Source organism: Elephas maximus, chromosome 19, assembly GCF_024166365.1.
Source record: "Elephas maximus indicus isolate mEleMax1 chromosome 19, mEleMax1 primary haplotype, whole genome shotgun sequence".
Lineage (NCBI taxonomy): Eukaryota > Metazoa > Chordata > Mammalia > Proboscidea > Elephantidae > Elephas > Elephas maximus.
Window position 1 is genome coordinate 18654172 of NC_064837.1, and position 14940 is coordinate 18669111.

General features: G+C 40.5%; 1 protein-coding gene across 1 annotated transcript; it reads right to left on the bottom strand.

Annotated features, from left to right (window-relative positions):
• Nucleotides 1-587: 587 nt before the first annotated feature.
• On the bottom strand, nt 588-1517 carry LOC126062987 (olfactory receptor 1A1-like). The gene has a single exon (XM_049861071.1). It carries the CDS (start codon nt 1515-1517, stop codon nt 588-590), a length of 930 nt encoding a protein of 309 aa, XP_049717028.1.
• Between the last annotated feature and the right edge of the window lie 13423 nt (nt 1518-14940).

Sequence of the window (14940 nt, forward strand, 5' to 3'; positions counted from 1 at the left end):
ATATTTTCACAGAAAAATTAAAATTAAAGAAAAATCCATTGACCATAGATGTATAGATTTATTTCTGGACTCTCAATTCCATTCCACTGCTCTATATGTCTATCCTCATGCCAGTACATGTTTGGATTGTTGCAGCTTTGCAGTGAGTTTTGAAATAAGTACGTATGTTGATTTATAGTTTGTTTATATACACATATAGCCAAGAGATTGTCTTTTCTATGTATTGTGAAGAGCTTTTCTCATTTTTGGCTTATCAATGACAGAGGCAGGACATAGATTATTATTCCCAATATATAGATGCAGAAGCCAATGATCATACTTTCTGAATGTTACTCTGCTAGTCAGTAGCATAACTGGGAAATAAACCCAATATTCTTCTGCTGTCATCTTGCCTATAGGAGCAAGAGTGTGTACAAAGTGAAAACCTCAATCAGATGTCTTATCAAGCTATTACAAGATTTCTGAGAAGAAGAATTTTCTAACTGAGAAAATCAATGATGGCTCTTGGAAGGGGCTGGCATTGGAGCTAGACTCTTAAGTGCATGCTTAATGGTGACTGCCATCCCCAAAGTGTGACCTCACATTGGTTATGAGGAAATTCTCTTGCTGAAGAGTTTCCCCAAGGCAGCCTTCATGTCTCGGTTTCTCAGACTATAGATGAAAGGATTTAACATTGGGGTCACTGCTGTGTACATCACAGTTATCACTGCATCCTTTAGGCTGTGACTGGTCAGAGGACGGAAATACATACCCATGACTGTCCCATAATACAAAGAAACAACTGTGAGGTGGGAGCCACAGGTAGAAAAGGCTTTGAGCACACCCTTGGTGGATGGAACCCGTAGAACAGTGGCAAAGACCCGGATATAGGAGATAATGATACATATTAATGGCACACAGAAAACACCAACCCCTAGATACATCATTTCCACATTAAAGTGGATATCAGAACAGGACAACTTGAGCAAAGAGGAAATGTCACAGTAGAAGTTGACCACTTCCCGGTTCCCACAGAAGGACAGACTAGCTGTGAGCAGAACGTGAGGGAGGGTATTGGCATTTGCAACAACCCAAGACCCAACAACAAGCAAGATGCAAAACTTTGGGCTCATAATTGTTGTGTAATGGAGAGGGCGGCTGATGGCCACAGCACGGTCATACGCCATCGCAGCCAGGATATAGCTATCTGTGTTACCCAAAGCGATCATGAAGTACATCTGTGTTATGCATCCTCCAAAGGAGATGGCTTTGCTGCCCACAAGGTGGTTTGCCAGCATCTTAGGGATGGTTACAGACGAGAAAAGGATGTCAACAAAGGAGAGGTTGGCAAGGAAAAAGTACATGGGGTTGTTAAGGCGAACATCAGAGCGAATGGCTAAGATAATGAGCAGGTTTCCAATCAATGTGATAGGGTAAATAAACAGGAAGAGGATGAAGAAGGCATCTTCCTGCTCCTGTTGGCTGGTAATTCCCAGAAGAATGAAATTCAGGACAGAGGACTGGTTTTCTTTCCTCATGGCTCCTTCAGTATGAAAGGGAGAAGAATCTAGAATTATTGGTGAAGTTATTTTTTGATGATCTTCCTTATTCTCCACTTTTGACTCAACAGATCAGCTGCCTTTCTACCAGGGTTAACTAAATCCAGAGGCAGACAATATTTTGAGGGGAAAAAAATCCCTGCAGGTCAGTGGGACTATTTGTCAGTCACCCCTAGAAACTCATGTCTAAGAAGTGAGGAATCTGTGAATTCATCCTCCCCACCCCAAACCACCAACCCAAACACCCAGGACATAATCACTTAACAAATAATTAACTTTTCATATACCATTTTCTAAACATTTCGATAGGCCTCATAAAAAATGACACATCTGAGAAAAGTAGATTTTATTTATTCAACATATAGGTGTTAAGCATACCATCTGTGCCAGGGACTATGTTGGAGAAAAGAAGGTGAATTGAGGCATAGTCTCTGCCTTCAACTTTACAGCTTAATAGAAAATCCAGAATCACACACTAATTTTATTACACATGATAAGAAAAGCACAGCATTTTGAAATCTAAGGGAAAAAAAAAAAAAAACTCTCCACTGCAATGCGTGTGTCCATAGAAGGGTTACTCTGGACAATTAGGAATTGGTTCACTGACCAAACTCAGACTGAGCCAAAGGCCAGGAGGTGACAGGTACCTACACTGACATCAGTCAGTTGTAAAGAAGGATCATTGAGTGTAGGTTGTATCAAAAGCAGCCTAGTAAATTTTTCACAGCTCCCCCTTCAGGTGTTCTATTTTCAAAATAGACTTTTGCCCTCTCCTTTGATAGGTTTTATCTCTCAAACCTTTAATTATATGTAATCGCAATGTTTTTCTTCTTGATCTTCTACTCCATTTCTTCATTATTTCTTTTGATGACTCATCCAGCTTCACAGTGGTTTCAACTACCATGTTGCCAATGACGCTGAAGGCTGTATCTGTAGACTTGATCTCTCTTTCCCATATTTCCATGTTCAATCATCCCCCCAACGTGTCTGAACAAACCTTGTATTCTGCACATCCACCCTAAGTAGATTGCCAGGTTTTCGGAGGAGAAAAACCACATCTTGCTCATTTTTATCTCCTCCAGGAGATTATTGTGGAGTATTTTTCATTGTTGACACCAATAACTTTGCACTGGATATTTCTTAAGTTGCATCCAAATTTATTTCATGGGTTCTCCACATGTGGGTGCTCACAGGCACTTTCACCCAGTTTTTCCCTTACCTTTACATCTGATCTTGGTGATCCTTCATTTAAAATATGTCTTACTTAACTCTATTTTTCTACTTATTCCATCAGGGCTTTAGCTTACACCATCATCATTTTCCACCAGAAATACAGTAACACTCCCTGAACAGATAACTACAGAGTCCCTCTTCTTTGATCCATCTTGCACTCTGAGACCATAGGAATTGTGGCAGAGTCTACTAGCTGCTCACCCAGACCCATGCTATTCTCTTCTTCCTATACACCCAGCTAAACTACAAATCCCAACCCCCCTCACAGTGAAATGTGGTCATGGGACTGAGTTCTAGCCAACCCATTGGTGTGTTCCAGTTCTGGGCTTCTGCCACACTCTTTCCCCTTCTTCTAGCTGGGTGCATATGGCAGAAGACTGAAGGGAATAATGGAGTCACATGGTGGAATGAACAGTGTTCCTTCTTCTCCATGTCTTGTAGAGCCACCCACCACCAAAAATACCCACTACAACTGTTACAAAGGAGAAAAATAAACTTGTATTCTCTTTAAACCATTCGACATGTTGAGACTTATTTGTTACTGTAGTCTACGTTATCCTAAGTAATTCACTAATTTTTCTAAATGGACTTCTACTCAATAAGTAATTCAATCTATAATTAATTCAATTACCAATTCTGTGTCTCCTATAGTGCACTGGTGAGTTAAATGCTAGGAACAGGGGATGCAGGTCTAGTTATCTCTCCCCAAATTGTGAAGTGCTTTCTCACCTCTGAATCTAAAGGAATTTGGTTTCTTCTCCCGAAATGCTCTTTCCCATCTTCATTCAAAATCATACATAATATCTCAGGGTTGGAAGCGTTCAGTAAATCTGGAGGGCTCAGAGACTATGGTAAATCCCTATGTATGGCAATATAAGATTTCAGAGGAGGAGCTTTTGGCAACATGACTAAGCTGATGTCAATAGGTCTCATTCTTGTTAAAACACACAAAATTCTAGATAAATTATAAAAGTTAAATAAATAAAAGACATAGCCAAACTTAAGCAAAACAAATGAGAGTGCTCATGTATGAGAAGGAAACCCTGGTGGTGCAGTGGTTAAGAGTTCAGCTGCTAACCAAAACGTTGGCAGTTCGAAACCACTAGGCGCTCCTTGGAAACCCTTTGGGGCAGTTCTACTCTGTCCTTTAGGGTCACTGTGAATCAGAATCGGCTCGACGGCAATGGGTTTGGTTTGGTTTTACATATGAGAAGCAAAGAGCAAGCTTAAAGCAAGAGTTGTACACTTATATTGGTCACTGGCAGAGGCAACCTACCTAACTAGATGGGCCAGAAATCTAATCCAGTGTGACAAATAAAAAAGACACATAATTGGCTATGTAATTCTAGGGTGGAACTGTTGTCACTTTGAAGCGATTGATGTTCTCAAAACATTATACCAAGCTGGAGTGGCCCTTGAGGTTTCCTACCAGGAATTAGGCTGGGATGTGGCATGTTAATGCCCCTTTGGTACAGGAGATGTGGTCACAGATCTGCATGAAGCAGAGGAGCTTAACTTGATCCCTCTGCAGAAAACATCTGAAGGGCTGCCCTGCTTGTGAAAAGAACACTAGGAAATATTTTGGTATATAAAGATTGGAAAGTGAATAGAAGTCACAGAAAATATGGTTGTCTCCAAAAAGAAAAACAAAAAACAAAAGGAATCTCTAGATAAGCTAAGAGAGTTCAACAAGCTTATTGGATATAAACTAACATTTTGAAAAATCAATACTGTCCCATACTTTCCTATACTTAAGTAACAATAAATTACAAATTTTAATTTTTTGAAGACCCTGCCATTCACAGCAGCATTAGGAGCTTTAAGGAATCTAGAAACAATCCTAACAAAAGAGGTCCAAGACCAGCATCAAAAAACGTTACAAAACTTTGCTAAGGATGAAAAAGAATACCTAAATAAATGGGGAGATACCCAATGTTAATAGATAGAAAGACTCAATGTGGTAAAAGGACTCAATTTACCTATGAATTTGATGCAATCCCGATTAAAATGCCACAGGTTTTTTCTTTGTTTGCTTTTAACCTCTAGTAAAGCTGAACATTCACACACCTCCGACCCAGCGATTCTACTTGGAGATTAGATGTTAGAGAAACTCTATAACATGTGCTCAAGGAGACATTCACAAGAATGTATGTTGTTACATAGAAAACTTAGAATTGGTCCATCAGTTGAAGAAAGCTATCGACTGCTAACCAAAACGTTGGCAGTTTGAAACCACCAGTGGCTCTGCATAGAAAGATGTGGCAGTCTGCGCTCGTAGAGATTTACAGCCTTGGGAAACCCTGTGGGGGTCACTATGAGTCGGAATCAATGGCAGTGGCATGTAGTAAAAGCATAAACCCTGAATGAGTGTATACGACCAACTCCAGAATAGTGATTATGCCTGGTATGGGGTAGGGGGGTTTAGATGAGAACAAAGTGGGTTACAACTGTATCTGTACTACATTTCTTTAAAATTTGGAGCAAATGTACCAAATGTTATATTTGTTAAATCTAGATAATGAGTTATCTAGATAATGGGTTCTTGTTATGTTATTCTCTTTGTCTTTCTGATATTTTAATACTATCATAATAAAAAAATTTAGTTGAAAATAAAGATTTCACAGGTTTGAGTGATGAAGGCCATGTTTCACTGAGGGTTGGAGACAGAGTGTTGCCTGTGAAAAGTTTAAGAATAAATGGGAGCTTATTTACACTGGAAAGAGGGACCCAGGGGCCATTATATCATGCTAAGAGAGAAAGATGGAATGGAAGAAAGATTCAGGACAGAGGAAGCAAATTGTAAGTGGATGCAAATAAGGATAGATTTCAACAAGCTTTTGCTATCATTATTTAATCTACTCAGTCTCTTAACCTCTTATTGCATCTCAGGCCGTCAACTCAGTTGTGGTGCTTTAATCCCTCCCCAGCCTGAACCCCATGGTCACCCACCCTTCATAAAGCCTCAAACCTAGGACAATCTGTTACCGCCAGTTGGAATCAATTTGTTGGTCACTGGTTTGGAGTTTCTCGGTAGTGCAGTTAATGCACTTGGCTGTTAACTGAAATGTTGGAGGTTGAAGTCTACCCAGAGACACATCAGAAGAAAGGTGGGACGATCTATTAAAATCAGTCCTTGAAAACCCTATATAACACAATTCTGACACATGTGGGGTCACCATGAGTTAGAATGGACTCCATGGAGACCAGTCTTACTACTTATTCTTGGGTAGTAAATAGTGGAGAAATCACACAAACTTGGAGCTAGAAGTCATGATGCTCAATTCCATTTGAACCCTCAATACTCTTCAGCAAGACTCTCTCTCCCTACTCTCTGTGGCAGTCCATGGAACCTTTCCCACTGTCCTCAAACTCACCATGACATCCTGCATCAAAACTCTCTTGGAAACCTGAGTGCCACTTCCGTCTTCGCTGAGAAAGTTAAACCCATAACGGAACAATTCCTTAATATTCTCCCATGCACATAATTCCATACATAAGCTTCCATCCTGTTCTTTGTCTCCCAAGACTCAAAATAAAAGTATATATCCACATACATGCTCCTGTAAAAAATGGTGCCAACTACAAAAATGGCATGGCTACAGCCTCAGACCTCTTCATCTAACTTCACAAGGGGACAGAAAGAGAATCATTATCACTGTCAGCATCCCAAGGCTGATTCCTATGAAGTGCAGGTAGACATGCCTCGTCTCTCCAGCCTTTTTACAAATTCCTACTCCAGCCATCCCTTCCACTGCACTCTCTACTCCTCTGCTGGGTTCAATAATTTGTTGCAATGGCCACACAGAACTCACAGACAATATTCACGATTATGGGGTTTATTAGGGGAGTACCAGGTTACAATTCAGAGTCAGGAATGAATCAGGATACAGTTCTTTAGTTAGGACAGCTCCTTGGCTGTGCCCACAGGCAGGCTTTTCCATGGACCTCTACCCCTTGGGCCAGCCAAGACTCTGCTCTGCTCAGGAAAGTGTTACAAAGCTCTTGAGCTGCACTGATAAGTGCCCAGACACACGCCACTCTGCCAGTAAGCCTCAGCCCAAAGGTGCTCAGCTCTAGACCCACGGGTTGACAAGCCTAGCTCCACAAAGTTCCCAGAGGCACCGCTCTCTGCCAGCAAGACTCCTGCCTGCAGGCACTCAGCTCTTTTGCTCCATGTGCTAGGAAGCCCTCTGCACCATCTCCTGCAGTCTCCTGGTTCTGCTGCTGCCACTTCTCTGCCATGCTTGCCACCGCTTCTCATGGTCTTGCACCATCTCTGGTGTTACAGCTCTCTCTCTCTCCTAGGCCTAGGAGATTCTCAGCACAGATACTTCAAGTCCAAAGGACATGCTCTGCTTGGTTCTTCTTTCTAGGTGGTAGTGAGGTCTCCCTCTGCTCTGGGATTGGCTCTGTTTTTAAGCCTCACAGGACAGCAAAACTGACTAATCCACTTTTTAGGATTTCATACACCTTATTTGCACGGTCCCACCCCCAAAAAGGTTCCATGCATCTTAATTGCTTTATTAGTAGGCTGTCCAATCTCTTTGGTGGGCTACAAGCACCTTATCTGCATAGTTCCACTCCATCATTTCAAAATTTTGAATGGCTAAAAGGGCCGTATTAAGTAAATCACTGCACGGCATCTCTCATTCTTACTCCCTTCTATTTCTTCAGCAATATTGTTCCATCAGTTCTTTCAGCCGCTGTATTTTCTCTCTTTAGTATGTCTCTCTTTAGTAGATACTAAATGCTCCTTCCCATTAACTAGTAAACATATCACAGCATTTTTAGTCATTAAATGAGCCTTCTCAGTTTTGTAAACCTTTTAGCTACCACTTCATTTCTTACCTCTGTCCTTCCTTTCTCAGCCAGGCTACTTTATAAAGACATTTGCTTACTGAATCCAAAATGTGTTTATAAAATCCAAATGTGAATGTGTCTGTCTCTTTAAAAGCACTCACTCTCTACCCATCACCTAATAGATGAAGCCCAAGAAACTCATCATAAATAAAACTCAAGGACAGTGTTCAGATCATGGAGTGTAAATTCAAGCAAAAGTGTTTTGTCTTTAGCAGGAGCAGAGAGTACAGGCAGGAGAATAGGAAGAAATAAACCTGGAAGAGAAGTTTGAGTTTATATTGTGGAGGGTTTTTAAGCAAAACAAGGACTTTGTGCTTTATTCATTAGGTATTAAGAATTAATATAGATGTGGGTTGCACTAAATGCACTAGTCATTTCCGGGAATAGAGAGATGAAACCTTTAACGCAGGTATTTGGACCTATAAATTGAGTTACTGACCAATAGGGCAACATTTTAGAGTGACAGTCTGGTGCGAGGGTAAATACAAGTGATTTAAAAAAAAAACAAAAAGCATTAAATAATGTAAAAAAAAAAAAAAAAGCAGCACCAGCATAAGACAAGTGGTTGATATAATCAATTTGGTAACTAAAGAAACAGGAAGAGAACTAGAGACGAGAGGTTTCTGAGCACCTGGGCTTCTGGTTAGAGTTCCACAGTGCTGGATGTCAGAGGCTTTTCATGGGGAGAGATGATTTTTGCTGAAACTCTGAAGAAAGAGGTAAAAGAAACTTATACTCCCATGCATAGGAGTCAAGAAGTGCATCAACATGGATACTAGGGGCAGAGTGAGAGCCTTGAGTTCTCCAGACTGAAGCCAGAGTCCTGGGCAATGCTGGGCGACTAAAATTCACTTGTGCTCTGAGATCCTCATGAGTGTAATGGTGCTGAGGACAGCTTCAGAGGGACAAAAGAGGCCAAGTGCTTCCCCTTGGCATCTGGGGACAGCAGGTTAGGCCAAAGACATGTTCTCTGAGTGTTTTGAGACTTCCCTGATGCATTCACAGCATTGACAACAAAATAACATAAATTTCTGAAGGGGTCCCTTAACGGGCACCACTGAAAATGCAAATGGAGGTGGCTTTGTAGCTCCTCTCTAATAGAGTGTGCTCGTGTATGTGCATGTATACACTTGCACATACTCAGATATTCACATACTTTCATGCACACACACACACACTCACAAACACAATATTACTTCAGCAGATATGGCTTAGGTCTGAGAAACCAAATCAGAACTACCCCTCCTGATCCCATTTTCATGGCCAACAGCCCAAGAAAAAGAATCATAAGATAAAATCTAAAGCCCTGTTTACTGGATTTTTTTTTTTTTTTTTGGTTAATTATTATGATTGCCAGTGCAGGATTGTATATGGAGGATGGAAAGCAGGATGCTCTGAGGAGGAGGAGAAGAGAAGACGAGGGGTGTCCCTCTCTCTCTCTGAGAACTTGGGTTCTGAGGTCAGGCCAGTATTCGAGTCCTAGATTTGCCATTACATGTCTCTCTGAATTTAGATAATTCATTTCACCATTTCTTTTTTCATTTAATAAAAATGATACAGTAGTTCAACTTACCTCTTGGGGTTTGGGGTGGGTCAAAGGAGATAATGCACGTAATGCAGTTGCTGACACATAATAAGCCCTCAGTTAAAAACCATCCCTTAACGTCATAAAGACTTTCTTCTCCAATGTCAACAACCCTATCTGAGGAGTCTGTGCTGAGCTGGACTAGACGCTGTCCCTTTAGGGTCCTGGCCCTGCAGCCTTCACTCCTCTTCCACAAATGGGAAATTTACAGCCAGAGGTCTAACTCCTGTCAGTATTCCTTTTGGGGAGCATGATGGAGAAAGGGTCCGTAGTGGGCCTGGAGAGTAGGTCCCTGTTCTGTTTCTGAGGTGGAGGAGACAGGACCAGGATGGTATGGAGTCACCCCTGAGTGTCCTAGTCATGAAGCAAAAGGGGCAGACGGAATCTGTGGGGCTGGAACTGTTCTGAATGGACCCTGAAGAAGAGCCCTCTAGTTTCCTTCTCAAGGAAGCAGCATGGGTTATAGCATAGAGACAATCTGGAATTTTTCACTAGGTTATAAAGGCTCTTGAAACAAAACTCCCCCAGGTCTTCATTCAGGCCACAGTCAGAGTAATTATTGAGACTCTTTTACATGCTCCTCCAGCTCTGCCCTGAGGGGACAGAGTTGCTCTTCAGAGTAAACTTTGGGCACTCACAATGTTGAGAACTCCTTCCCCCCCCACCCCAATCTCCCTGAAACTTCCTTTCTGGTTTAGGCAACCTTACCATCACCTCCACTTCCACTGTTGGAGGGAGTCAGCCTTTCCCTAAACAAAAGTCTTTCAGTGACAGTAGCTGTGCCAAGTGTCTCACAAGGTAATAGTGGCTCTCCTTTGACCCCTTACCACCCCAAAAGTTAGCTCTCAGCAAACCCCAGATGGGGCAGTACGGGGCCTGCTCCTTTAGGAAATAGCAGCTGGTGTCTGAAGAGCATGTGCGGAAGCAAATTTCAAGGGTGAAAAACCAAAGAAGATGAAATATAAAACTCAGTGGGTCCAGATTAATTTACATGGGTGCACTCACCCATAATATGGGATATTCTGTGTTAACTGAAGTGCCTGGGAGAGGCATCAACAGTCTTCTAGGCTGTCTAATTAATTGCCTATGGTCAATGAGTTTAAACTGCCATAACTTCTTTTGCATTCTGTAACAGAAGGAAACCAAAGGGAAACAGAAATACTGAAATTTATTAATTAATCAATTTTTCTCACTCCTCCCTAAACATACCTCTCAGGAGTGCCTTTAAACAAGGCATTGAGAAAGAGGTTAGTGAGGGGACCACCACTATCCTTAAAGAGCACTGAAGCAGGCTTCTTCTATAGGCCAGAGATGACAGTAAGGTGGTTTGTAACACAAGAGGAGCGAATCGAAACAGAAGTTAATGATCATCTCGGGGTTTTTTTCCCTAATAATGCAAAGTTAGTTTAATATTAGATAATCAACACAATTTACAACATGAACAAAATAAGGGAGAATAAAATTCAGTACTCATTTATGACAAAAATTCTCAACAAACTTGGAATAGAAAGGAACTTCTTTATCGTAAATATTGAATACTTTCCCCTAGGTCAGAAACAAGAAAAAGATGTCCACTGTTCTCACTTCTATTTGACATTGTCCTAGCCAGTTCCAAAAGTCAGGGAAAAGAAACAAAAAGTACTACTATTGAAAAATAAAAGAAGAAATGGAAGTATTATTATTCACAGAAGACATAATTGTATGCATAGAAAACCCTAAAGAATCTACAAACAATTAGAGCTAATCAATTTGACAAAGTATTGAATATAGGTGAGAGTAAAAAGTCAATTGTATTTCTATAGGTTAGCAACAAACAATTGGAAAGTACTTAAACTAAAAATATATTTACAATAGCATCAAAAATATCGTGTATCTAGGAAAAATGTAACAAAAAACATGCAAGACCTATGCACCGAGAACTAAAAAATATTGCTGAGAGGCGGAGCCAAGATGGCGGAATAGACAGATGCTTCCGGCGAGCCCTATTTACAACAAAGGCACGAAAAAACAAGTGAAACGAGTATATTTATGACAAGCTAGGAGCGCTGAGCATCAAAGGCAAGCTTAGAAAATGAACTGAGGGGAAGGAGAATGAAGAGACCATTCAGAAGCAGAGAGAAGTTACCGGACCTGAATCACAGGGAGCCCTCAGGCACCATTCCAGGAGCGGCGGCTGCAGGCTGGTGCTAGCATCCGGCCTCAGGTTCCTCGGAGAGGCAGCCAGCCACACAGCCTCCTCCCACCTCCAGAACCTGAGAAGAATGGTGCTCTTGGCAAAAGCTAAGTACTTCCGTATATTTTACCGCACCCTCCCACCCCCAAGCCAGCTTCAGCGGCTGAATTCCCTGGCCCTGACATAGGCATTGTTGAGTGCCTAGAGCCATCCTCCTGGCCTGGGAGAAGGAAAAAACTTGCAATTTGGGGAAAAGATAATTTGCCAGCTCCACTAACGGGGGGAGCTCAGGACAGAAGCATCTCCTGTCCAGGCATAAGTGGTCCATGAATTTTGAGCATCTTTCCCTTCTGCATGGACCTGTGTGGGCTTCTTCAGGAGAATAGGCCCTTGTTGACAGGCTCCAACAGTTCCAACTGTGCAGTGGAGTGGTAGGTGTTTGATGTTTGACATTACTGTGCCTATTAAACAGGGTTCTCGCCTATCCACATCAGGGGCCAAAGGACTGGTAGCTCCATTCAGGTCACCAGCCACCCGTGGCAGGGGTCCCAGGATAACTGGTACCTCCCAGTCCTTACAGCCAAAAACATTGGGTGCCCATGCTCCATATGCAGAACCAACCCACCTGCACACTCTAATGAACAGGGACGTGCTTTCCTCAGAGACACTTGAGGGTCATTTCTCAGCCCCCTGCCTTGTTCAGAGCATTATCTCCTGCTGTAATTAGGTACCGGTACCTGCACCAATCACCCCTGCCCCTCTAAGACTGGAGGATAGAGCCTGTACCACACACTTGATGATCAGCTACTTGGACACTTGAGCTGAATTCATACAAGAAAAGTGAATGGGCTCCTAGACTAATATACCTGATAACAGCTCTAGCCATTTGGGAACAGAACTTCAGAGCTCCAAAGGTGAAAATAATCAAGCTAGCTCACTCAAGCAGCCCATTTGGTATATCAAAACAAAACAAAGCAAGAAGCTACAACACAGTAAACAAGCATAAACTAATACAATAATTTATAGATTACTCAGAGACAACAGACAATATCAAGTCACATAAAGAAACAGACCATGATCACCTCAACAAGCTCTCAAAACAAAGAATCCAGGAACTTACAGATGAAAGTGCATTCCTGGAATTACCAGAGGCAGAATACAAAAGATTAATACACAGAACCCTTCAAGACATCAGGAGGGAAATGAGGCAATACACAGAACAAGCCAAGGAACACACAGATAAAGCAGTTGAAGAAATAAGAAAGATTTTTCAGGAACATAATGAAAAACTTAATAAGCTGGAAAAATCCAGAGACAGACAGCAATCAGAAATTCAGAAAATTAGCAATAAAATTACAGAAGTAGACAATGCAATAGAAAGTCAGAGGAGCAGAACTGAGCAAGTAGAAGCCAGAATTTCTGAACTTGAATATAAATCACTTGGCACTAATATATTTGAAGAAAAAATCAGATAAAATAATTTTAAAAAATGAAGAAACCTTAAGAATCATGTGGGACTCTATCAAGAGAAATAACCTACAAGTGATTGGAGTACCAGTACAGGGAGGGATAACAGAAAATACAGAGAGAATTGTTGAAGATTTGTTGGCAGAAAACTTCCCTGATATCAAGAAAGATGAGAAGATATCTATCCAAGATGCTCATCGAACTTCACATAAGGCAGATGTTAAAAGAAAGTCACCAAGACATATTATAATCAAACTTGCTGAAACCAAAGATAAACAGAGAATTTTAAGAACAGCAAGGGATAAATGAAAAGTCACCTACAAAGGAGGGTCAATAGGAATAAACCCAGACTACTTTTTTTTTTTACTTGGCAGAAACCATATAGGCAGGAAGGCAATGGGAGGACTTATTCAAAAAAGTGAAGGAAAAAAACTGCCAGCCAAGAATCATATATCCAGCAAAGCTGTCTCTTAAATATGAAGGTGAAATTAGGACATTTCCAGATAAACACAAGTTTAGGGAATTTGTGAAAACCAAACCAAAACTACAAGAAATGCTAAAGGGAGTTTTTTGGTTATAAAATCAATAATATCAGGTATCAACCCAAGTCTAGAGCACTGGGCAGAGCAATCAGAAGTCAACCCAGACAGGGAAATAAAAAAAAAGACAAAGCAAGATTTAAAAAAAAAAAAAAGCTCAAAACAGGGTAACAGAGATGTTACTATATAAAAGAAGGCAACATTAAAACAACAAAGAGGGACTAAGAAATGTAATCATAGATCTTCCACATGGAGAGGAAGATATGGTGATAAAAAGAAATAAAAGCTAGGTTTAAATTTAGAAAAATACAGATAAATAATAAGATAACCACGAAGGAGACAAACTATTCTACTCAACAAAATAAAACACAAGAGAAAAATAGAGACTCAGCAGAAACAAAATCAACAACAACAAATATGAGGAAAGGACAATATATAAAGTTAATCTACTCAGCACATAAAATTAACTGGGAAAAAGGAACTGTTAACAACACACAAAAAAAGACATCAAAATGATGGCACTAAATTCATACGTCTCCATAATCACGCTGAATATAAATGCACTAAATGCACGAATAAAGAGAGTAAAGAGTGGCAGAATGGATTAAAAAACAAGATCTGTCTCTATACTCCCTACAAGAGACATACCTTACAGTTAGAGACACAAATAAACTAAAACTCAAAAGATGAAAAAAATGTATCAAGCAAACAATAATCTACAAAGAAAAGGAGTGGCAATATTAATTTCGGACAAAATAGACTTTAAAGTTAAATCCATCAGAAAGGATAAGGAAGGGCACTATATAATGATTAAAGGGACAAAATACCAAGAAGATATAACCATGTTAAATATTTGTGCACCCAATGACCGGGCTGCAAGATACATAAAAAAAAAAAAAAAAATCTATCTGTATTGAAAAGTGAGATAGACAGCTCCACAATAATAGCAGGAGACTTCAACACACCACTTTCGGTGAAGGACAGGACAACCAGAAAGAAGCTCAATAAAGACACAGAAGATCTAAATGCCACAATCAAACAACTTGACCTAACAGACATATACAGAACACTCCACACAACAACAACCAAGTATACTTTTCTTTTCTAGTGCATATGGAACATTCTCTAGAATAGACCACATATTAGGTCATAAAGCAAGCCTTAGCAGAATCCAAAACATTGAAATATTACAAAACATCTTCTCTGGCCATAAGGCCATAAAAGTAGAAATCAATAACAGAAAAAGCAGGGAAAAGAAATCAAACACTTGGAAACTGAACAATACTCTGCTCAAAAAAGACTGGATTATAGAAGACATTAAGGATGGAATAAAGAAATTCAGAGAATCCAATGAGAATGAAAACACTTCCTATCAGAACCTTTGGGACACAGCAAAAGTGGTGCTCAGAGGCCAATTTATATCAATAAATGCACACATTCAAAAAGAAGAAAGGGCCAAAATCAAAGAATTATCCCTACAACTTGAACAAATGGAAAGAGAGCAACAAAAGAAACTCTCAGGCATCAGAAGAAAACAAATAATAA